The 25,564-nt window shown below is 44.8% G+C and overlaps 1 protein-coding gene across 7 annotated transcripts in view; it reads right to left on the reverse strand.

Moving 5' to 3' along the window:
* Positions 1–25,564, reverse strand: part of ATP8A1 (ATPase phospholipid transporting 8A1) — a 154,605-nt gene that overhangs the window by 78,718 nt on the left and 50,323 nt on the right. For 5 of the 7 annotated variants that reach the window (XM_068137617.1, XM_068137621.1, XM_068137616.1 and 2 more), the window contains 9 exons: positions 24,781–24,946; positions 22,800–22,927; positions 21,010–21,087; positions 17,167–17,255; positions 14,394–14,438; positions 13,452–13,524; positions 10,613–10,718; positions 8,788–8,870; positions 8,356–8,405 (listed from right to left, as the gene is read on the reverse strand). In XM_068137617.1, coding sequence (XP_067993718.1) covers positions 8,356–8,405; positions 8,788–8,870; positions 10,613–10,718; positions 13,452–13,524; positions 14,394–14,438; positions 17,167–17,255; positions 21,010–21,087; positions 22,800–22,927; positions 24,781–24,946 — 818 coding nt within the window. The remainder of the gene's footprint in view (positions 1–8,355; positions 8,406–8,787; positions 8,871–10,612; positions 10,719–13,451; positions 13,525–14,393; positions 14,439–17,166; positions 17,256–21,009; positions 21,088–22,799; positions 22,928–24,780; positions 24,947–25,564) is intronic. The other 2 variants (XM_068137620.1, XM_068137618.1) reach the window with 1 other exon arrangement.

A 25,564-nucleotide genomic window follows, 5' to 3' on the forward strand; every position in this document is an offset into this window, starting at 1 on the left:
CTCTTGCAAGCTTCAACTTTTCAATTACATCCACAGAAACCACTCAGGGAAGAAAGCAGGTTGAGTTCACAGTAAAATACACAAAAGAGATGGAAGTAAATGGCCCTTTAACAATTTCAGGTCCTGTTGGAACTGGATCTCATTTATACATCATCCAAATACCATTATTGTATGAACAGTTCCAGAAGTTCTGAGTGCCACAGAAAACATCCTGTAAGTGGAATGTGTGGAGATAGGTGGAAGCAAGAATTTTACAGTTACTGGTGAAACAACTGATGGAATAATATGGTTAAGAAAATATTTTCCTATTCCACTTGTGTGTGCTCTTTGCCTCAAGTACAGATATCTGAAGAGTAATATTAAATGATGTAATTACTGTGAATATTATGCAAGAGAGCAGAAAAAGGCATTAACTGCTGCAATTCTTTCTCCAGTTCATCTCTAATCCAAAAAAAAAACCTCAGATAAGCAGAATACCAAAGCCCATTAGGCAGTGTCCAGCTGGGGATCTGCTTAGAATAGAATAGAGTAGAGTAGAGTAGAGTAGAGTAGAATAGAATAGAATAGAATAGAATAGAATAGAATAGAATAGAATAGAATAGAATAGAATAGAGTAGTATCATAGTATCACAGTATTGCCAAGGTTGGAAGAGATCTCGAGGATCATCGAGTCCAACCTGCCACCACAGACCTCATGACTAGACCATGGCACCAAGTGCCACATCCAATCCCCTCTTGAACACCTCCAGGGATGGTGACTCCACCACCTCCCTGAGCAGCACATTCCAATGACTAATGACTCTCTCAGTGAAGAACTTTCTCCTCACCTCGAGCCTAAACCTCCCCTGGCACAGCTTGAGACTGTGTCCCCTTGTTCTGGTGCTGGTTGCCTGGGAGAAGAGACCAACCCCTTCCTGGCTACAACCTCCCTTCAGGTAGTTGTAGAGGGCAATGAGGTCACCCCTGAGCCTCCTCTTCTCCAGGCTAAACAATCCCAGCTCCCTCAGCCTCTCCTCATAGGGCTGTGCTTGAGGCCTCTCACCAGCCTTGTTGCCCAGAATAAAATAGAATAGAATAGAATAGAATAGAATAGAATAGAATAGAATAGAATAGATGCCCAAACCATCATCCAACACCATCTAATCAACTAACCCATGGCACCAAGCACCCCATCAAGTCTCCTCCTAAACACCTCCAATGATGGCAACTCCACCACCTCCCCACGCAGCCCATTCCAATGGGCAATCACTCTCTCTATGAAGAACTTTGTTATCAACTTTGCACATACATACAGGCAACTAAGTGATTGTAGGTATACTTCTCCACCAGTGATCATTTAGTAGCAGCTTGTGGTATGTGGAAATACGTACTTGCTGCTACTATCCATTGCTGCTACTATTAAAATGTGTGTGCTTTATTAGCTATGAGTACACTCACTTTACTAGTGGTCATTTGCAATACTCTGTAACAAACTAAGAAAGTAAAGCCTATGTGTCCTTGTGTGCTGAGGAATTGTGCAAAGCCATTGCCATCACATCTGTATAACTGCATCCAGCTCTGGAGTACTCAATACAGGAAGGACATGGACCTGATGGAGCAGGTCCAGAGGAGGGCCACCAGAATGACCAGGGGGTTGGAGCACCTCTGCTACAAGGACAAATTGAGGGAGCTGGGATTGTTCAGCCTGGAGAAGAGAAGGCTCCAGGAAGACCTCATAGCAGCCTGCCAATACCTGAAGGGGACCTACAAGAATAGAATAGAATAGAATAGAATAGAATAGAATAGAATAGAATAGAATAGAATAGACCAGACCAGGTTGGAAGAGACCTTCAAGATCATCACGTCCAACCTATCATCCAACACTACCTAATCAACTAACCCATGCAACCAAGCAAGGATGGAAAGAGACTGTTTACAAAGGCCTGGAGTGATAGGACAAGTGGCAATGGCTTCAAACTGAAGAAGGGCAGATTTAGATTGGATGTCAGGAACAGGGTAGTAGAACACTGGAACAGGTTGCCCAGGGAGGTAGCTGAGGCCCCATCCCTGGAGATACTCAAGGTGAGGCTCACAGAGCATCCTGATCGAGTTGAGGATGCTCCTGCTTATTGCAGAGGGGATTGGACTGGGTGACCTTTGGAGGTCCCTCCCAACCCAGACCATTCTGTGCTTCTGTACATCCACAGGCTGCGTAAACCTTGGGATTGTGACGAGGAGGCAGAATAGCTGCAACACCCATGGAGTTGCCATGGGATTACAGATGGGCAGAAGTATCTCAGAGGGACAAAAATACCTCTCTCAGTCACAAGATTTGCCATTTCCAGCAGTAGGTTTGAGGGGCCCTTATCACTTTCAAATCTGTCTCAGGTAAAAGACAGAATTTTCTTCACACCATCACAGGAAGCAACACTGCTACAGAGGTTTTGGTGCCTCCTCTGTCAGCTGCTCATTCTTCTTCTACATTTAGAAGTATCAGCCTTCAGTCACCAAACAGAATCAGTGTTTCTGAATGATGGGGAGGAGATAAGGTCTCAGAAGCTCTAAAAAGAGGCCTTCTGTTTGCCCAGTACAACAGCCAAAGCAACATGAATTAGTCATACAACTGCTCAGACAGGGAACCAGCCAAGCTAGTGCTGTGTTACAGGCAAATACATTGGCATCCTCAATCAGAAGTGTTTTAGGTTTTAGACAAAGAAGCTTTACTCTGTAACTGTCACAGACAGTTTCTGCTTGACTGTTGGAAGTGTGCCCCAGGGATAAAGATGAAAAGTAGACATTAAAGTCAATAGATGGTACACACTCCAGATATTGAGATATTATTGCTACCACTCAATACTTGCCAGTGAAATTAATTCTGGTGCTAAAAATTCAATTCATTCCTTTCAGAAGACAAGCAGATACAAGTCAATACCTCATTCAGCAGCACTGCTGGCAATGATGCAAGACTGGTGTGCAATTTGTACACTGATAGCAGACATGGCTTATGCTGAGTGAAACAGACCCTCACATGCTCAAGCTCATGGTCACCTTTGCAGCTGGGACCAGGTGGAAAGGCAATGCACACAGTCAGCACAGGGATGACAGTAAGCAAGAAGGTTCTGCTTCTGGATTGTTAACTGACATAGTGCCTTGCCTTCCTCTGCCCCATAGGTACACACCCCAGGAGTTGGTTTTGGGTCCCAAGAGAGAGCTGTGGTTTCTCTGTGGTTTGTACTCAGCTCTGGTCAGGCCACACCTCGAGTATTGTGTCCAGTTTTAGGCACCTCAACACAAGAGAGATGTGGAGGTGCTGGAGGCAGTGCAGAGGAGGGCAAGGAAGCTGGGGAAGGGCCAGGAGAATAAATCTGATGAGGAGTAACTGAGGGAGCTGGGGATGGTTAGTTTGGAAAAGAGGAGGCTGAGAGGAGACCTCCTTGCTCTCTCCAACTACCTGAAAGGATGCTGTGGAGTGGCTGGTGCTGGTCTCTTCTCACAGGTAATTAGTGATAGAATAAGAAGGAATGGCCTCAAGCTATGACTGGGTAGGTTTAGACTGGACCTTAGGGAAAAAAAATTCCCAGCCAGAGTGGTCAGGGATCCGAATGTGCTGCCCAGGGAGGTAATTGAGTCCCCAGTGATGGATGTACTTAATGCTCATTGGGATGTGGTCCTTGGGGATATGGCTTAGGGGTGAACTTTGTGGACTAGGGTTATCAGTTGGACTTGGTGGTCCTGAGGGTCTTTTCCAACCTGGATGTTTCTGTGATTCTGTTTCTTACAGTTCCAGTGGCAGAACACAAGAATGGGTACAACACAGCAGAATTCCTGAACCCTGAACAGCAGAGGGTCTGAACAACTCTCCACTTCCTCGAGCTTAAGGCACTACAGCAGCTGTGGCATCTGAGTGTTAGCACAAGTCATCAAGATCCTATTTGATCCACAGTGATCAGCACTATGTTTTAAGAATAACTGTCAGCTAGTTAAGGAGTAGCAGTGTGCCCAGGTAGCCAAGGCAGCCAATGTCATCCTGGCATGCATCAAGAATAGTGTGGCCAGCAGGAGCAGGGAAGTCATTGTGCCCCTATATTCAGCACTGGTTAGGCCACACCTTGAGTCTTGTGTCCAGTTCTGGGCCCCTCAATTTAAGAATGACATTGAGACTCTTAAATGTGTCCAGAGAAGGGCAATGAGGCTGAGGAGAGGCCTCGAGCACAGCCCTATGAGGAGAGGCTGAGGGAGCTGGGGTTGCTCCGCCTGGAGAAGAGGAGGCTCAGGGGAGACCTTATTGCTCTCTACAACTCCCTGAAGGGAGGTTGTAGCCAGGTGGGGGTTGGTCTCTTCTCCCAGGCAACCAGCACCAGAACAAGAGAACACACCCTCAAGCTGTGCCAGAGGAAGTTTAGGCTGGAGGTGAGGAGAAAGTTCTTCACTGAGAGAGCTGTTGGCTGTTGGAATGTGCTGCCCAGGGAGGTGGTGCAGTCACCATCCCTGGAGGTGTTCAAGAGGGCATGGCACTTGGTGCCATGGTTTAGTAGTCATGAGGTCTTGGGTGACAGGTTGGACTTGATGATCTTTGAGGTCTTTTCCAACCTTATTGATTCTATGATTAGCAGTTGCTTTCTGTATGCTCACCTGCCAGTTATACTGAGAGCTATGAACAAACTATTATTAGCATAACTATCATCACTGTCAAGATAAAATGCCATACAAGACAACTCTACCAAGCATTCCTACAACTTCTACTTCTGCAATATATTTCTCTGACAGACTGCTCTAGCATGTGTTGGCACTGTTGCACTCTCCTTGCAGAGCAGTATTACCTGGCTTGTTGTGGAAGGTGGTACTGCACATTTTTTTCCTGGGAAAAACCTGGAACACCTAGAAACTCTTAAATATGCAGCTTAATCTCTACAGATCACCCCTTTCTGAAGGTACATGCTCCTACCCAAACGAGTGGCGTTATGTTCTGGTGCCAAAATTTCTCCTGCTGTGGATCAAGGGTGACCTCTAGTGCTTCCAGCACGTCAGTTCCAAACAAAACTGAAGCAAAAATTCTCCTTTCTCCATGAAGTATCACTGCAACAGGGGGATGTTGCAGACTAAGAACAAAACCAGCTAGAAAAATGGAATGTTTAGTAAAGTTGGGTGATTGCTGTCCACCAGAAAAACTTAATCCTCCAGAGGTGAAGATGTTGGATGCGATGATCGTGAAGGTCTCTTCCAACCTGGTCTGGTCTATTCTATTCTATTCTATTCTATTCTATTCTATTCTATTCTATTCTATTCTATTCTACTCTACTCCTATTCTATTCTATTCTATTCTATTCTATTCTATTCTATTCTATTCTATTCTATTCTATTCTATTCTATTCTATTCTATTCTATTCTATTCTATTCTATTCCATTCCATTCCATTCCATTCCATTCCATTCCATTCCATTCCATTCTAAAGCAATTCTCCTTTCTCCATAAAGTATCACTGTCTAAGTTAAAATTTCAGACTGTCACCTAAGCTTTAAAACATCTATGATATCAAGACAAGGATCCAACCCCCAAACCCAATGTAGGAATCCTTCACTACTACTCCATGGATGCAGTATAAACTTCCACAGGTGCCAAACTAACAACAACAGATTTTGTGCTGTGTACTTGCTGTAACCTTGCAGAAGAGAAAGTGAAAGAAGTGCCTACAGAAAAACTGAACCGTGGCATACAGCTGAAAAATGTCAAGTCTGTCCTCTACAACACACAAACTCAACATTAGCTGCAAGTAGTCACTAAAACATAATGCAACATCTTTGTTCAACATCTTTGTGGGTGCCATGGACAGAGGCATTGAGTGCACCCTCAGCAAGTTTGCTGATGACACCAAGCTGTGTGGTGCAGCAGACACGCTGGAGGGAAGGGAGGCCATCCAGAGGGACCTGGACAGGCTGGAGAGGTGGGCACAAGCCAACCTCAGGAGGTTCAACAAGACCAAGTGCAGGGTCCTGCATCTGGGTTGAGGCAATCCCAGGCACAAATCCAGGCTGGGCAGTGACTGGCTGGAAAGCAGCCCTGAGGAGAGAGACTTTGGGGTGATGGTGGATGAGAAGCTCAACAGGAGCTCTCAATGTGCACTTGCAGCCCAGAAAGCCAATCAGATCCTGGGCTGCATCAGGAGAAGTGTGGCCAGCAGGTCAAGGGAGGTGATTCTCCCCCTCTACTCAGCCCTGGTGAGACCCCACCTGGAGTACTGTGTCCAGTTCTGGAGCCCCTATTACAAGAGGGATCTGGAGGTGCTGGAAGGTGTCCAGAGAAGGGCCAGGAGGATGAGCAGAGGGCTGGAGCACCTCTCCTATGAGGACAGACTGAAGGAGTTGGGGCTGTTCAGTCTGGAGAAGAGAAGGCTCCCAGGTGACCTAATTGTGGCCTTCCAGTATCTGAAGGGGGCCTACAGGAAGGCTGGGGAAGGACTTCTCAGGATCTCAGGTAGTGATAGGACTAGGGGGAATGGAATGAAGCTGGAGATGGGGAGATTCAGGCTGGATGTGAGGAGGAGGTTCTTCACCATGAGAGTGGTGAAGCCCTGGAATGGGTTGTCCAGGGAGGTGGTTGGGGTGCCATCCCTGGAGGGGTTTAAGCCCAGGCTGGATGAGGCTCTGTCCAGCCTGATCTAGTGTGGGGTGTCCCTACCCATGGCAGGGGAGTTGGAACTAGATGATCCTTGTGGTCCCTTCCAACCCTGACTGACACTATGATACTAACAGAAAGTGAAGTTCAGAGTTTTGAATGTGATTTGTTTTTCCCTGTGGTGATTCTCCTTTTCTCTTTCACATTATTGAGTACTACTCTTGCAATTGCAAGCAACTATTACTCTCCTTTCACCCCATCTACATATACAACTTCAGCCTGCCTCTCTAATAGTGCTTTGGATGCTTATTTTTTTGGTCTTCCTTTGCCACTTTAGCTAAGCTCAAGGGAAACATAAAGGACAGGAAGGAAAACAACGATCGCTTTCCGCAGGCACAATTAGAAACAATCACTCCCGGACAAAAAATAGAGCTTCCTCTACATGCAAATCCCTTCCTCATCCTGTGCCAAAGTAAGCAACAGACCCACATGAACACTTAGAACACAGACTCCATACATGAACATAATGTAAACAAATTTACATAATAAGTGAAACTATATCCAGATTTTCTTACAGGTACTGTCACTAGCCCTGTGAGGAGAGGCTGAGGGAGCTGGGGCTGCTCAGCCTGGAGAAGAGGAGGCTCAGGGGAGACCTTCTTGCTGTCTACAACTATCTGAAGAGAAGTTGTAGCCAGGAGGGGGTTGGTCTCTTCTCCCAGGCAACCAGCACCAGAACAAGAGGACACAGTCTCAAGCTGCACCAGGGGAGGTTTAGGTTGGATGTTAGGAAGAAGTTCTTCCCAGAAAGAGAGATTGGCCATTGGAATGTGCTGCCCAGGGAGGTAATGGAGTCACCATCCCTGAAAGTGATTAAAAAGAGCCTGGATGAGGCACTTGGTGCCATGGTTCAGTTGCTTAGGTGGTGTTGGGTGATAGGCTGGACTTGATGATCTTGAAGGTCTTTTCCAACCTGGTTAATTCTTTATTCTGTAAGTTAAGCACTTTCCTATACTGTCCTCTCCTGACACTTTTTGAAGTTTTGAGACAAAGGCTGTTTTTCAATCTTTGTGCAAAAGTGAACAATATTAGCCAAAAATGAGGCAGCAGGAAAAAAAATGCTTCTGAAAATGTTTTACAGTAAAATTAGAAGTGTGATCTTGATCAACTGCACTGCTTTGCCTGTACTATGATCACATACAGGAAGGATCTGGAGGTGCTGCAATGCATCCAGAGAAGGGCCTCAAGGATGAGCAGAGGGCTGGAGCTGCTCTGCTGTGAGGACACATTGAGGGAGTTGGGGCTGTTCAGTCTGGAGAAGAGAAGGCTCCAAGGAGACCTAATTTTGGCCTTCCAGTATCTGAAGGGGGCTACAAGAAAGCTGGGGAAGGACTTTTGAGGGTGTCAGGAAGTGATAGGAGTAGGGGGAATGGAACAAAACTAGAAATGGGTAGATTCTTCCCCATCAGGGTGGTGAGACACTGGCACAGGTTGCCCAGGGAGGTGGTGGAAGCCTCATCCCTGGAGGTTTTAAGGCCAGGCTAGATGTGGCTCTGAGCAAGCTGATGGACTGTGAGGTGTCCCTGCCCATGGCAGGGGGGTTGGAACTGGATGATCCTTGAGGTCCCTTCCATCCATAACAATTCTATGATTCTATGCCACCTGCATAGTTTGCCTGTACAAATATAAAGCATGCAAACTTTTTTACCCAGAAGAGAAATGAATGAATTATTTTCACAAGAAAGTGCAGAACATGTTGTTTACCTTGTAAATTCCAGGACATTTAGCAGCTCATATCTCTCTTCCTGTCCCAACTGAAGAATTCAAACAAACAAACAAACAAACAAACAAAATCAGTGAAAAACAATGCAAAAAAAAGCCCCAACTCCAACACTGCATTAAAAATTTATCATGAAGCTTAGAAATTCTTCAATACAGCAAGAAAAAAAAAGGTCACAGAAAGAGTGGTCAGGGATTGGAATGTGCTGCCCAGGGAGGTGGTGGAGTCACCAAGCCTGGATGTGTTTAAGGGTGGTTTGGATGTGGTGCTTGAGGCTATGGTTTAGGGGTGAATAGTGCAGAGTAGGATTAATGGTTGGACTTGGTGATCCTGAGGGTCTTTTCCAACCTGAATGTTTCTGTGTTACTGTGAAGAGTGAATACAGCAAATGATAAGTGTTATTTCAATGTACTTACAGTCTCTATGATTACTGAGTCAGGTGTCCTCCCAGTGAATACGAAACGAAGATGCCTGGCTGCTCTGACCAACGCTCCTTCATCTGCAACAAGTCAATTAGTTATTTTGCAGAGGTACCAGACAGCAACTGTTAAGTTTACCCCATTGATTTAATGGACACAGTCCGAGCTCTTCTAATTTTGACTTCCTTTCTCCTTTATAGATATTTCAGATTAAGTGTGGGGCTGGAAAGAACTCTCTGTTTCTCCTGCTGAAACTGATAAAATCAGTTTATAACTCAGAGAAAATAAGTCCCCAAAGGAACAAGAACATCCTCTTCAAAGCATCTAGACAGCCACCTTCCTCAGTGGGGCACTGGACAAGGTACATTTATTTCTGTGCAAGCTCTGTTTTACAAGGGAGGAGTGATAAGCCATTCCTATAAATTATAGGTAACTTCAATGCCTACATTCAGGAAACAGTTCAAGCAGCAACCCAGCCTCCCATAAGCATCAGTTCTCTCCAAATGGCTCAGGGTGTCAGAATGAAACTTGCTCACAATGCCCAATAAAACATTGCCACGGCTCAGTTACCTTTATTTATGGCTCTACCTTTGCCCTTGTATTCTTACTGCTGAAGGACAGAATGTAGAGACATAGCCTCTGAGGAGCTGGGGCAGACAGGGAAGATGAAAGCTGGAGATTCTGTGCTCTGTGTCACTTCTCCCATCATAACTTGTTACAATACATTTGCTCAGCAGAGCTGAGCATATTTTAATCATCTTGCCTTGCTTCTTAATTTCCTGAGTTCAAAAATTGTCTGTGAACCACAGCTGGCTTGAACCAGACCCTTTGCACTCTAATCTTCTCTCACTCTCCAGCAGAACTTATCACAACTTTTATCCCATTAACAGCATTTCTTTTTCATGTTTTATTACAGGCACAGCTTTTGTTCTACATCACTACCATGGTTACCAAGTACAGAAGAGGTTCACAAGCAAGGACATCAATTTGTCTTCCGGTTTGATTTCTATTTGCATTCGAGCAGCTCCTTCAGGCTTCCAGCAATCTGACAACACCTTAGGAATGCTGTGTGGCTAATCAACCTTCCCCCTTCTACAATCCACAGCACATCCATATGTATTTTCTGAAGCAAATTAGAAAAGTCTAAATATTTTTTTCCTGACACACAACTGCTTTTAACTGACATCTCAGGGGAGACCTCAGTGCTGTCTACAACTACCTGAAGGGAGGTTGTAGCCAGGTGGGGGCTGGTCTCTTCCCTGAGGCAACCAGCACCAGAACAAGAGGACACAGTCTCAAGCTGGGGGTTGCTTACCCTGGAGAAGAGGAGGCTCGGGGAGACCTCCTTGCTCTCTACAACTACCTGAAGGAAGGTTGTAGCCAGGTGGGGGTTGGTCTCTTCCCTCAGGCAACCAGCACCAGAAGAAGAGGACACAGTCTCAAGCTGTGCCAGGGGAGGTTTAGGCTGGATGTGAGGAAGAAATTCTTCCCAGAAAGAGAGATTGGCCATTGGAATGTGCTGCCCAGGGAGGTGGTGGAGTCACCATCACTGGAGGTGTTTAGGATGAGACTGGATGAGGCACTTGGTGCCATGGTTTAGTTGATTAGATGGTGTTGGATGATAGGTTGGACTCGATGACCTCAAAGGTCTTTTCCAACCTGGTTAATTCTATTCTATTCTATTTGGTTCTTTTTTTTGAGGGATATGTTTGCTTTTTTGTTTGCATTTTGCATGAGACTTCAAAAAACCAACAAACTTTGAATAACATTTCTTATTGAGTTGATAAAAGTCTGTAAGCTCACTCAAGCATTTGAGTCTCACCTGGAGATGCTGCCTGATATATAATTTTATCACCTTCTCTCTCTGGAACTGCTGTGTGACACACTGCCATCATTGTCAAAAACTCACATATTATAGGTGCAGTTGGCTAAGGAAAGAAAAAAGTCAGAACATGATTAATCATTTGAGCAGCAACTAACTGAAAAGTAACCACATTGACAAATGTTAGTCAAGAAATGGAAGGTTCTTCCTCTCTTCTTTAGAAACTAGCAACAACTAAATAAAAGAGGCATTACCTGTGCACTGCTTTCAGCATCCAGAATAGCTTTTTGCTGCTGTACTTTGGCACCAGATGTATAGAAAGAATTGAGTGGCATTTGCTACCATAACAATCAAAAGTACACAATCAGAAACATAGAATAACTCATATAAGTATTTAATAGGGAAGGTAAGTCTGAATGAGTTGCCCTTTATTCACTGAAGTCTCTTTGATTGTTGTCTTTTTCACTAGAAATGTTCCTTTTTGTCTAATAGTATATCTGACAACACCTTTCAATAACCCACTCTGGTGAGACCCCAACTGGAGTACTGTGTCCAGTTCTGGAGCCCCTATTACAGGAAGGATCTGGAGGTGCTGGAACATGTCCAGAGAAGGGCCATGAGGATGAGCAGAGGACTGGAGCTGCTCTCTTATGAGGACAGACTGAGGGAGTTGGGGCTGTTCAGTCTGGAGAAGAAAAGGCTCTGAGGAGACCTAATTATGGCTTTCCAGTATCTGAAGTGGGCTAAAAGAAAGCTGGTGAAGGACTTTTGAGGGTGTCAGGGAGTGATAGGAGTAGGGGGAATGGAAAAAAAATAGGATTGGGTAGATTCAGATTGGATGTTAGGAAGTTCTTCCCTATGAAGGTGGTGAGACACTGGCACAGGTTGCCCAGGGAGATGGTGGAAGCCTCATACCCGGAGGTTTTTATGTCCAGGCTGGCTGTGGCTGTGAGCAAGCTGATGTAGTGTGAGTTGTCCCTGCCCATGGCAGGGGATTTGGAAGTGGATGATCCTTAAGGTCCCTTCCAGCCCTAACAATTCTATGATTCTATGCTGTAGCAACTGAACCTGAAGACCAAGTGGAAAACGCTCCAAGGTCAGGCAAGCAGCTTTTAAAGGAAGATCTTTAGATGAATGTCTCAGGCACTTCAAAATATGCAAAGCTGATCCAGTTTTCAATGATTTAGCCAAAAGTGGGGGAAAGGGTGTAGAGAAGCATAACAGTTGATTGTTTTTTAAGAACACAGCTAGTAACCCTGTAAGTACAGCAGAAATGTACAAAATGACTGCACTGACTCCTGAGTGGTTGCTCAAAAATCCCAGCATTCCCCCTACAGAAGATCAAAGAAGATGCCACATCAACCAAGTGTCTTTGTAGCATATTTACAGTATTTCACATTAGCAGCAGACTAACAATGTGAACAATGAAGACAGCATTACAATTACTCTATAAAACTAGACTAATATCTGAAAACCTAACCTAAATCCACAGTGCACTGATGGGAGCAGATTCCTGTCCTCTTTCTCTGAGGACCCCCAGGCCCTCCAAGATGTATTCTGAAGGCTGAATTACAGATTCTCTTGCAAAGCCCTTCAGAATACACTTAACATGCAGTGGTGAAACCTGTGCTTGAATGTGTGCCTGGATTCTTAATTTTAAGCTGTACACAGATACATTTTTATAGCTTGGATGCTCATATTACCTATACTTAATACAGTGCATCCACCATAAAGCTTTCATGATTCAACCATCTATGAATCAGCTCAGTGAAGATTCTTTAGACAACAGCAGTAACCTCTTCCAAACAGTCCAGCATTGAAAATAGCAGGTAAGTCTTAGAGCCCCCTCTGTGCTGCACTCCAGCATTTGGAATGTGCTGGCCAGGGAGGTGGTGGAGTCCCCATCACTGGAGGTGTGTAGGAGGAGACTGGATGGGGTGCTTGGTGCCATGGTGTAGTTGATTAGATGGTGCTGGGTGATAGGTTGGACTTGATGATCTCAAAAGTCTCTTCCAACCTGGTTAATTCTATTCTATTCTATTTCAATACAACCAGAAGGCAACATTATCTCATACCTGTTTTGACTACAAAACCAAACCAAATTGTTTTGTTTAGACTACAGTCCTTAAAACTCAGCTGTGCAAGTGAGAAATTCTCTAAGTTGCCAACACCTGTGTGTAAATATATAGATAGATACAGAGAACTTTACAAACACACATACAGCCTTTACATTAGCAGTTGCCTCATCTCATTCAGCTTCAACTGAGTACAGCAGGAGTTAAGTACAGGCTGAGGCAATGTAAACTTAACAGGAAGGGAAAAGGTTTTGATTTGCCTATAGGTTCCTCTGTAGCTCTGTTCTCAAAGATCTTTTCCAACCTGGTTATTTCTATTCTATTCTATTCTATTCTATTCTATTCTATTCTATTCTATTCTATTCTATTCCATTCCATTCCATTCCATTCCATTTAAGACTGCCCGATTTGTAGGAACAAAAACTTCACTGTCTGCTAGTTACCCTGAAATTATCCTCCTGGGAAGACAAAAATTAAGGAAAGAAAAGAGTCATTTACTTACACTCTTCAAAAAGAGAACTAACAGTTCCACTGTTTAAAGGTAAGTGGTCTTGGTCACGAGAAGGGAAAAACAGCTCTTGTAGAAATGACAGACAGAAAGCAGCAATGGTGGTAGTGCTCCTTAGTCAGATCAGAATCTAAGCATGCTAATTTTGTGTGAACACCTAAATTACTTCTTTTCCTTCTTTTCCATAACCTTTTCACCTTCTGAAAGCAATGGCTTGATTTCACAAGACAATGGCAATTGTTTCTATAGAACTTACATGATTGCTTTGCAGGTTCTCCAGTAACGAAGAGTCACTAAATGTTTTCTCTTCTCCGTTTTGTGAGCCCTGCCTAGAAATAATCAAGCAGAAAAGAGATCCACATTAGCATAGCCTTAACAACTCAGATAGAAATCATCCACAATGCTAAGATCAAAACACAAATTTTGGCTTGTGGCTGTTACAATAAAGGCTGCAGTCAACATACCATGAGAAAGTGAAGTGAAAAGGTAACTGTTTCACATCTAATTGTAAGAGACTCTGATTTATATATATGCACTTCAATCTGCTAACTTCAGGTAATGCAGGATGAAGCAGAAATAAATCTACAATGTAAGACTGTGGCTTCTTTTGATGTCTAGAATGAGATTATTTAAGAGACTAAGGGCATGAGGTGAGGCTGAGGGAGCTGGGGTTGTTTAGCCTGGAGAAGAGGCAGCTCAGGGGAGACCTTCTTGCTCTCTACAACTACCTGAAGGGAGGTTGTAGCCAGGTGAGGGTTGGTCTCTTCTCCCAGGCAACCAGCACCAGAAGAAGAGGACACAGTCTCAAGCTGTGCCAGGGGAGGTTTAGGCTGGATGGTAGGAAGTTCTTCCCAGAAAGAGAGATTGGCCACTGGAATGTGCTGCCCAGGGAGGTGGTGGAGTCACCATCACTGGAGGTGTTTAGAAGGAGACTGGATGGGGTGCTTGGTGCCATGGTTTAGTTGATTAGATGGTGTTGGGTGATAGGTTGGACTCTATCTCAAAGGTCTTTTCCAACCTGGTTAGTTCTATTCTATTCTATTCTATTCTATTCTATTCTATTCTATTCTATTCTATTCTATTCTATTCTATTCTATGTAAAATATCTCACATTTGGCTATTTCCATAAATCTCACTTATGGGTTTTAAGTTTGAATCTTCACCAAACACCACACAGTAAATGATCAGTAAAGCTTACCAATCTTCTGAAGGAATACTATAATCCTCAGGCTCAGGGCAATGGCTGCACAAGAAGTAAGGAAAGAACAGAAAGAAGGAGAGGAAAAAGAATCACAAAGGCTAAAAAAAAAACCTGGATCATGCAGCAAAAAAAGAAATTAGTTAAATTGTTAGACAATTTTAAATGTACCTCCACTGGGATTTTGGTAGTGCCCAGACAGCAATAAAATATTGCAAATCTATGATGTTTCTCTTAAGGCTTCATAAACTCTTAATACCTTTTGGGGTGTCTTTGAATCAACTGAGTGTTTGTCTGTTTACTAACTTGTCCTAGCAGATACAAAGGCATTAGCCCTCCTTACAAATCTCACTTCATATTTCAGTATATATATATATATATATATATATATATATATGTATACACATTGTTACAGCTTCTCATTAAACAAAAGGCAGCTTTTCAACTATCTGGAGCCATGCTGATGCAGCTTTTCTGGCTGAGCTCACAAAAGGCTGATGAACAACAGCAGCCACAGCACGTGAAGGACCCTGCCCCTGTGATGACACAAGTCTGAGCATTTCACAACTTACAGCATGCTTGCTAAGAAGCAGCATGGAAGATGGAACAGGCTCTTTGAGCCTTTTCTGTCTTCCCAACTTATTTGCCTCAAACCAGGAAGACAGAGTGACTCTAGAGTAGCCATGAGAGACTCTGTAATGGCTATTCACACTGTAAAGAGTAACTCTGCTTTCTGAACAGTGATGCTCATCAGAAAAATCTGCCTCTTGCCTATTCAAAATGGGGTGGATGGGAGCTGGAAATTATAGCAAAACCAAACCCCAACAGGTGTTCTTTCTGAAAAGTATATTCACTCTTTTTGTGTGTACAGATTTTGTACTGTACCAGCTTCAGATGAAGCTACAGAATGAATCAAGCACTGATTTTATGTACCATTACCACTGAAGTATTGCTTTCAGGCTTAGAAACTGGTCCACAAAGAATTTGGAAATGGTTAGCTCAGAGCAGTTCTGCTGAAGTCATAAAATTAGCTTGGGTGGTTGAAATTAAGATATAGATATAGATATACACACACACACACATATATAAATATACACATATTTGAAATGTTAAGGTTAGAACTGTGTTTAATTAAAAATGTTAACTAAAAATAAAAATCATCAGTATGGTTTATTGCATTGAGGATTTTTATCAAAATGGAAAGCCTAGATTAGACTCCTGCAATTAGGCTTTTTGAAGGTATCCAGGTGAGAAAGCCACAAAAGCCCCATCATCACCTTTAGGGTAAGCCTACAATTTAATTTGATAACCTCTGCCTCATCCCTGCTTAGGGCTAGAGGTGTCTAACTATCTCCTAATGAATGCTCCAAGATCATAGAATCATAGACTCAATAAGGTTGGAAAAGACCTCAGCGATCATCAAGTCCAACCTGTCACCCAACACCTCATGACTAACTAAACCATGGCACCAAGTGCCACGTCCAATCCCCTCTTGAACACCTCCAGGGACGGTGACTCCACCACCTCCCTGGGTAGCACATTCCAATGGCCAATCTCTCTTTCTGGGAAGAATTTCTCCTCACTTTGAGCCTAAACCTCCCCTGGTGCAGCTTGAGACTGTGTCCCCTTGTTCTGGTGCTGGTTGCCTGGGAGAAGAGACCAACCCCCACCTGGCTACAACCTCCTTTCAGGTAGTTGTAGACAGCAAGAAGGTCTCTCCTGAGCCTCGTCTTCTCCAGGCTAAGCAACCCCAGCTCCCTTAGCCTCTCCTCATAGATCAGCCCAGGTGCAGCATCTCACACTCTGGCATTTACAGTTTTGCTCTACTTCCTGCTGCAATGATCTTTCCTTTTGAGTAAACAGTCTTAAAAGTTGGAGGGTTTTACAAACTGTGTTGAAAGAGGTGGCTGCAGCTGCTCACAAAGAAATAACAAAAATGGTTTGTTTGCATTTCTTTGGAGAGATTTCTTCACAGCAAGATTGATTTTTAGAGGTAGGCTGCAAAAACAGTATCTGTAATAGCCACTTGCATGGTAGCTACAGTAGTGTAGGTCATGCTGCAGTCTTTTAACTTCTTGTTCAGCCTGCACATTATGTAGTGCAAGAGCATGTGGCCACATAAAGCATGGGGCACAGACAGTGACACAGGTTTTTGCAGTTATGAGGGAAGACTTCCTTTAGTAACCACAGCAAACAGACTGAGACATACCTGCTGAAGTCATAGTGTCATAGTATCATAGTATCAAGTCCTGCTAAAGCAGCAAGCCTCTGCTATCTAAAATCCATATTTTTGTTATTGAAAAAGAAAGGTGATGATTGAAGTGATGATAACTCTTCTAAGGGAGATTTCATAGCTGCTAGCAAAACTGACTTCAGGATGGTTGGACTGCACCAGGGGAAGTTTAGGCTCAAGGCGAAGAGAAAGTTCTTCACTGAGAGAGTTGTTAGCCATTGGCATGTGCTGCCCAGGGAGGTGGTGGAGTCACCATCCCTGGAGGTGTTCAAGAGGGGATTGGACGTGGCACTTGGTGCCATGGTTTAGTCATTAAGTCTGTGGTGACAGGTTGGACTTGATGATCTTTGAGGTCTCTTCCAACCTTGGTGATTCTGTGGTTCTGTGAATTCTATGAGTCTATTGATTCTGTGACTCCTAGTTGCAAATGTTGCCAGGCATAAGTTTATTTGAAGTACAGTATTGCTCTGTGGGCACACATGTACAGGCAGAGGAAAAGAAAGGCACACAGATAAAGAGAGGTATATAAAAAGTACCTACCCATAAGCAACTCCTGCCACAGTACACTTCTTGAATTGCATGACATTGCATGTCAGGGTACCAGTTTTGTCAGAAAAGATGTACTTGACCTACATGAATGATAAAATTCATTAGACACTAACATTCAGCACTTATTTACCTATCTAGTACCAATCCATTACTATCAACACACTAGATACTTTTACTAGTTCTGCAATCTTTATAGGAAAACACTCTGAACAGTACATAAACAGGGCTGGTGTACAGGCTTGATACCCATGTCCAAACACAGCCATCAACTGAAATGTCAGGAAGCTTAAAAGCTTAAGCTTAAGCTTAAGTGCATAGTAGTGTACTTAACTATTCTCCCCCTCTCCTCTGCCCCAGTAAGACCACACCTGGAATACTGTGACCTGCTTTGGGCTCCCCAGTTCAAGAGAGACAGGGATCTGCCAGAAAGAGTCCAGTGGAGAGCTACGAGGATGATGAAGGGACTTGAACATCTCTCCTATGAAGAAAGACTGAGGGACCTGGGGCTGTTTAGTATAGAGAAGGCTGAGAGTGGATCTTAGCACCATCTATAAATATCTGAGGGGAGGGTGTCAAGATGAAGGTGCCAGGCTCTTTTTGGTGGTGCCCAGAGACAGGACAAGGAACAACAGGTACAAGCTGGAACACAAGGGGCTCCACCTCAGCATGAAGAGACACATTATGGTGAGTGTGACAGAGCCCTGGAACATGCTGCCCAGAGAGGTCTTCTCTGGAGACTTTCAAAACCTGCCTGGATGTGTTCCTGTGCAGCCTGCCCTAGGTGATCCTGCTTTGGCAGGAGGGGTTGGACTCAATGATCTCTGGAGGTCCCTTCCAACCCCTAATAATTCTGTGATGCATTCTACATATGTTTGAAATACAAGAAACTGGGGAAGACCAATGGCATTTGCTAGTAAAATACTCCATTTCTGACAGAAAGCAACATGCTTAAAGACAGCATCTGCATGCTTTTCTAAACTCCTCTGGTACATTAGTAGAAAAACAACAGTTCAGAAACACCAAGTCACAGGAATAACAAACAAGCTGTTCCTTTCTCCTTCCTCCAAGTTAGAATAAACTTAGAATAAGCCAAACCAGGTTGGAAGAGACCTTCAAGATCATCGTGTCCAACTCATCAACCAATCCAACCCACCTAAACAACTAACCCATGGCACCAAGCACCCCATCAAGTCTCCTCCTGAACACCTCCAGTGATGGCGACTCCACCACCTCCTTGGGCAGCCCATTCCAATGGGCAATCACTCTCTCTGTATAGAACTTCTTCCTAACATCCAACCTGAACCTCCCCTGGCACAGCCTGAGACTGTGTCCTCTTGTTCTGGTGCTGGCTGCCTGGGAGAAGAGACCAGCCTCTGCCTGTCTACAACCTCCCTTCAGGTAGTTGTAGAGAGTGATAAGGTCACCCCTGAGTCTCCTCTTCTCCAGGCTGAGCAACCCCAGCTCCCTCAGTCTTTCCTCATAGGGCTTGTGTTCCAAACCCCTCACCAACTTTGTTGCCCTTCTCTGGACTCGTTCCAGCAAGTCAACCTCCTTCCTAAACTGAGGGGCCCAGAACTGGACACAGGACTCGAGGTGTGGCCAAACCAGTGTAGTGTACAGGGGCAGAATGACCTCCCTGCTCCTGCTGGCCACACTGTTCCTGGTCCTGGCCAGGATGCCATTAGCCCTCTTGGCTGCCTGGGCACACTGCAGGCTCATGTTCAGCCTACTATCAACCAGTACCCCCAGGTCCCTCTCTACCTGGCTGCTCTCCATCCACTCTGACCCCAGCCTGTAGCACTGCATGGGGTTGTTGTGGCCAATGTGCAGAACCTGGCACTTGGATGTGTTCAATCTCATGCCGTTGGACTCTGCCCATCTGTCCAGCCTGTCGAGGTCTCTCTGCAGAGCCTCTCCACCCTCCAGCAGATCAACAGTAGATCAACAGCAAATCAAGTTTTCCATTTACTTAACATCATAAACCCTTCCTCTCCAGAAACTGCTGCTTCAAGTATTTTGATTTAAAATTGCAGCCGAGACACGTGCCTGTGACATCTCTAAGTTTAGTTCAAACCTAATCATAACAAAAATTAATACATGAAGAAATGAAGTAGTTTGTGATGAACCTCATTAACTGAGGCTGCACTCTATCATTGTGTATGCAGAGAAACTAAATTGTGCCCCAGACAGCCCTTACTGCTCAGAATTCCTCTGATTTTGTGACTTTAATGATACACTTCAAACTTCTGTGCTTACCACATGCACACTGATGCATAAAGTGGTGTTCAGAGTCATAGAATATATCTGATTGGAAGAAGCTCATCCAGTCCAACCTTCGACCCAGCACTGAAGGGTCAACGCTAAACCAAGTCCCTAAGCACCAGGTACACAAAATGCTTTAACACCCCCAGGGGTGGTGACTCCGCCACTGCCCTGGGCAGGCCATCCCAATGTTTGAGAGCCTTCTCTGTCAAGAAATATTTCCAAATATCCAGCCTGAACTGCCTCTGGTGCAGTTTGAAACCATTCCCTCTGGTCCTGTCACTTGTCATCAAGAAGAAGAGGCTTGCCCCTCCTCACTCCAACCTCCCTTCAGGTAGTCATAGAGAGCAATGAGATCTCCCCTCAACCTCCTCTTCTCCAGACTGAACACCCCCAGCTCTCTCAGATGCTCCTCACAGGCCAGATGCTTCAGGCCCTTCAAGAGCCTTGTTGCCCTTCTCTGGACATGCTCCAGCATCTCAATGTCCTTCCTGCAGTGAGGGGCCTTGAACTGAACACAACACTTGAGGTGTGGCCTCACCATGCTGAGTACAGAGGGATGATCACCTCCCTGTCCCTGCTGGCCACAGTGTTTTTAATCCAAGCCAGGATGCCATTGGCTTTCTTGGCCACCTGGGCACACTGATGGCTCATGTCCTGCTAACTACCAACCAATATCCCCAGGTCCCTCTCCAAGTTGCAGCTTTCCAACCACACACCCCCAAGCCTGTAGCTTACCATGGGGTTGGTGTGACCCAAGTGCAGTGCCTAGCACTTGGCCTTGTTGAACTTAGTATCATAGTGTCAGTCAGGGTTGGAAGAGACCACAAGGATCAGCTAGTTCCAACCCCCTTGCCATGGGCAGGGACACCCCACACTAGATCAGGCTGCCCAGAGCCTCATCCAGCCTGGGCTTAAACACCTCCAGGGATGGGGCCTCAACCACCTCCCTGGACAACCCATTCCAGGGCTTCACCACTCTCATGGGGAAGAACTTCCTCCTCACATCCAGCCTGAATCTCCCCACCTCCAGCTTCATTCCATTCCCCCTAGTCCTATCACTCCATGAAACCCTAAAAAATCCCTCCCCAGCCTTCTTGTAGGCCCCCTTCAGATACTGGAAGGCCACAATTAGGTCACCTCAGAGCCTTCTTTTCTCCAGACTGAACAGCCCCAACTCCTTCAGTCTGTCCTCACAGGAGAGGTGCATCCTCAGGACCCTTCTCTGGACAAACTTCATACAATTAGCCTTGGCCCATCAATCTAACTTGCCCAGATCCCACTGTAAAAGGTTCCTTACCCTCTAGGAGGCTGACACAGCCCCCAGCATGGTGTCACCTGCAAACTTACTGAGGGTATTTGTCCATTTAATACTGTTTCAAAACCTTAACTCCCACATATTGCAAAGTGCTTTTAAAAACATCAGACAAAATGAAGAGAATAGGAATAAGCAAAGACTAAGGCAAGAACATGTACTATTTTTTTGACTGAATGACCACATTGTTTTAATACTATAAACCATGTGAATACTTTCAGTATACAGAATCAGAAATGGTGATGGTTTTGTCCTACCTGCCCAAGTTCTTCGTTGAGATTGGAAGTACGAGCCATTGCAGCAGTGTCTGTTGGTTCATAGTGCATGTCCATGTCCTACAGATAAAAAAGGGGTGTGTGTATATATATATGTATGTTAAAATTAGTCTCTCATAACTTATTACAAGAAAGCTAGTACATAAATAGATCAGATAAGCATAGAATCACAGAATCACAGAATTTCAGGGGCTGGAAGGGATCTCGAAAGGTCACCCAGTCCAACCCCCCTGCCAGAGCAGGATTACCTACACCAGATCACACAGGAACACATCCAGGCAGGTTTTGAGTATGTCCAGGGAAAGGAGACTCCACAACCTCCCTGGGCAGCCTGTTCCAGGGCTCTGTCACCCTCACAGGGAAAAAAGTTTTCCTCATGTTCACCTGAAACTTCCTATGCCTCAGCTTCCACCACTGTGCCTTGTGCTGTCATTGGGCACCACCCAGCAGAGCCTGGCTCCAGCCTCTCAGGACTTACCCTTTACATCTTTATAAACATTGCTGAGGTCACCTCTCAGTCTCCTCCAAGCTAAAGAGCCCTCAGCTCCCTCAGTCTCTCCTCATACAGAAGATGTTCCACTCCCTTAATCATCCTCATGGCTCTGTGCTGGACTCTCTCAAGCAGCTCACTGTCTTTCTTGACCTGAGGGGCCCAGAACTGGACACTATATTCCAGATGCAGCCTCACCAGTGCAGAGTAGAGGGGGAGGAGAACCTCTCTTGACCTACTGGTCACACCCCTTCTAATCCACCCCAGAATGGCATTGGCCTTCCTGGCCGCAAGAGCACATTGCTGGCTCATGGTCATCCTTCCATCCACCAGGAGCCCCAGGTCCCTTTCACCTTTGCTGCTCTCCCAACGGTGTGAGACTCTGCACTTGCCCTTGTTGAACTTCACCAAATTTTTCCCTGCCCAACTCTCCAGCCTGTCCAAGTCTCACTGAATGGCAGCACAATCATCTGGTGTGTCAGCCACTCTACCCAGCTTGGTGTCATCAGCAAACTTGCTGACAGTGCACTCTGAAGGAGAGATTGAACACAAATGCAAATTATCTACTTATGATTATTGCCACATGGGAAGGCACAATCAAGGTCACTTCCAAGAGTTCCCAGAGAAAGTTTTGTTTCTTCATTACAGCAGAATACTGTGATGTTTTGAGATCTACTCTGTTTTTTTCCCCCCCAGTAATCCAGAAAAACTATGATGCCCTTGTATCTAAACAGATTTGGGAACAAACAGGAATACTACATTATAACACTTCAACAAAAGTCACTCTTAGCTATTTACATCTGTGGCAGTTTTGGCTGATGCCTAGGAAATTTTTCCATGGACTGAGTAGAAAGAGGTAGAATTTAGATTGGACCTTAGGAAGAAGCTCTTCCCCATGAGGGTGGTGAGAGACTGGAACAGGTTGGACCTGATGATCTAGAAATGGGTAGATTGAGATTGGATGTTAGAATTTCTTCCCCATCAGGGTGGTGAGACACTGGCACAGGTTGCCCAGGGAGGTGGTGGAAGCCTCATCCCTGGAGGTTTTGAAGGCCAGGCTACATGTGGCTCTGTGCAACGTGATACAGTGTGAGGTGTCAGTGCCCACGGCAGGGGGGTTGGAACTGTATGATCCTTGAGGTCCCTTCCAACCCTAACAATTCTGTGATTCTATAAGAGATATTAACAACAGACACTGGCTCTATTAAGAAAAAAACCAATCATTTCACTTGTAAACCACTTGATTTTCAAAGTCAATGCATAGTATAAAAGCAATATTTACCCAATTGATGAAATATGCCTGGATGAATTTAACAACTTCAAGCGTAACCAACAAACTGATTGGAATCAGGTTGTTGAAGAGAATGATAAAAGTCAAGAAATTCAGTCCAAAGTTGCTTGCTCCACCATCTGCCAAAACAATAAAGAAAATGAATTGAAATGAGAACCAAACTTAAGACCAAAGTCTGCACAGGCAGTGTAGGCTGATACTCAAAAATGTTCCACATCTAAGAAGAAACTGGAGAGTAAGAAACTTGAGAATTCAGTGCCTCTGAGGAGAGGCTGAGGGACCTGGGGCTTTTTGGTCAGGAAAAGAGAAGACTGAGAGGGGATTTAATCAATGTTTATAAATATCTGAGGGCTGGGGGTCAGGAGGGGACAGGCTCTGCTCACTTGCTCCCTGTTATAGTACAAGGAGCAACGGATGTAAGCTACAGCACAGGAGGTTCCACCTCAACACAAGGGGAAACTTCTTCACTGTGAGGGTCACAGAGCACTGGAACAGGCTCCCCAGAGGGGTTATGGAGTCTCCTTCTCTGGAGAATTTCAAGGTCCTTCTGGATGTGCTCCTCTGTGACCTGAGATAGATTGTATGGCCCTACTCTGGCAGGGGGGTTGGACTCAATGACCTCTTGGGTCCATTCCAATCCCTGACATCCTGTGATCCTGTAGTTACAGTATCAGTTGCCTAGAAGTGTGATCTTCATAGGACTTAAGCATCATTGAGTGGAGTTCAGTTTAGAGGTCTTTGCCATCTTTTCCAATTCATAAAAAGCAAACTTTGTTGACTTCAGTCTGCAGCTTTCTTTGTATTCAAGGTTTCTTTCAGGAACAAAAAGCCTAGTGCTGGTTCCACTGGCTAAGTAAAGATAGCTCTAGGCTCATCATAAGATATTCTGGAATGATGAATAACTGACCACAGAGTGTATTCATGAAAAATTCCTTCAAACCAAGCTCCCTCACTGAGAGTCAAATTACATCAGTATGTTGCACACTGCTGTGAAGTCTCACATAACATAACTGTGCTTGGCACACACTGTTATCCCAGTCACCCAGTACTATGCTTTAGTTGAGGTCTTTTGTGCCTGCTTCAACTTCTTCAGGAGCAGTCTGCTAAGATGTGATGTTGGCAGCCAATATTCCTGCTGTACAGGAAGAATTGTGTCAGGTAATGATAGGACTAGAGGGAATGGAACAGAACTAGAAATGGGTAGATTCAGATTGGATGTCAGGAAGAAGTTCTTCCCCACAAGGGTGGTTGGAACAAGTTGCCCAGGGACGTGCTGGAAGCCTCATCCCTGGAGGTTTTTGCAGCCAGGCTGGATGTGGCTGTGAGCAACCTGCTGTAGTGTGAGGTGTCCCTGCCCATGGCAGGGAGGTTGGAACTAGATGGTCCTTGACGTCCCTTCCAACCCTAACAATTCTATGATTCTAAAGCCACAGCATCACTTCCTGGGATGAGGGAGATTAAAAATTCAGAAAGATGACTGCAGCTTTAAATGCAATGCATCAGGAGTAGTTGAAAATTGCTTTATTCTGATGTCTTGGAAGTTGACTGTTTATCCTAGTAGAATCACAGAATGGCAGGGGTTGGAAGGGACCTTGAAAGATAGCCAGTCCAACCTCCCTACCAAAGCAGGATCACATAGATCAGATCACACAGGAATGCATACAGGTGGGTTTTGAATGTTTCCAGAGCAGAAGTCTCCACAACCTGATAGAGAGCTTGCTGAGTTGCAGAGATGTAGAAGCTGAAACACACAAAGAAAGATCCCCTTCCTGAATCTAAGAAGAGCTGATGATGGCACAGTAAGGTACATTTTATACTTGCTGTGCTATTCCTAGCCAAATGACTTTATTCAACAACCAGTAAAGAGAAGACTGATTGCAAACATACTGTGGAATGGACAGTAACCATCCTCCTTTCCAAACAGGAAAGACAATTCAACACTAAAATATCAACATATTGTTTTACATCTTACAATTTAGATCAAGATACCAGTCTCTTCCAGTGTGCCTTCGATTCCATATAGCTGAGCCAATAGAGCAGATCAAAGACATGCCAATGAGAATGCAGAAGAGAATCAAAATCTGAATATTTGTAATCCTCTCCACGTTAGACATCTTAAGTGGTGGACTTGTTGAATTCTGCAAGAGACAAAAGCCAAGACTGGCCATGAGAAACTAGAAGTGGTAGAAACAGCCCTCACTTTCCAAATTGTATCTTACTGCATCCTTTGCTAAGTATTCCTTGACGAGGTGATCCCCATAAACGGCATCCCTGGTTCACTCCAAAAGAAAAAGAGGAAGCATCTTATAAACCTTAACCTTATAAACCTTTGTGGTGGCTTAATGCCCATTCTGAAAAGAAACAAAGCAGGGGGGAGGGCTTGCAGGTGCTTTGCCCTCCCTGCAGGGCGTTTTTCCCCCTGGGAAACTGAGTCTGTTCCACTCCCCCCTCCCTGCCCAGCTGGGGTATAAAAAGCAGGACATTGCAGTCATTAGTCTCTCCTTTTGGCTCCTGCCTCTCCTGGATGAGAGCTACTGTGGCTGCCTTCCTGCTCCTCTGCCTCATGGTCAGGCCTGATCCTTCTCCCTGCTGCTCCTGCGCCTCTTCAGAGAGAGAATGGTTTTGTATTCTTCTTCTTTGTCCCCCTCCCATCCATCCTTGTTCCTTGCCCTTGTGAACATCACCTGTTGTTGTTATATATATGCGTGTGTATATATATATATATATACACACACACATATATATATATATGTTTA

The sequence above is a fragment of the Melanerpes formicivorus genome, unplaced genomic scaffold, assembly GCF_026170545.1.
Source record: "Melanerpes formicivorus ecotype bairdi unplaced genomic scaffold, bMelFor1.0.p_v2 SCAF_4, whole genome shotgun sequence".
NCBI classification, from domain to species: domain Eukaryota; kingdom Metazoa; phylum Chordata; class Aves; order Piciformes; family Picidae; genus Melanerpes; species Melanerpes formicivorus.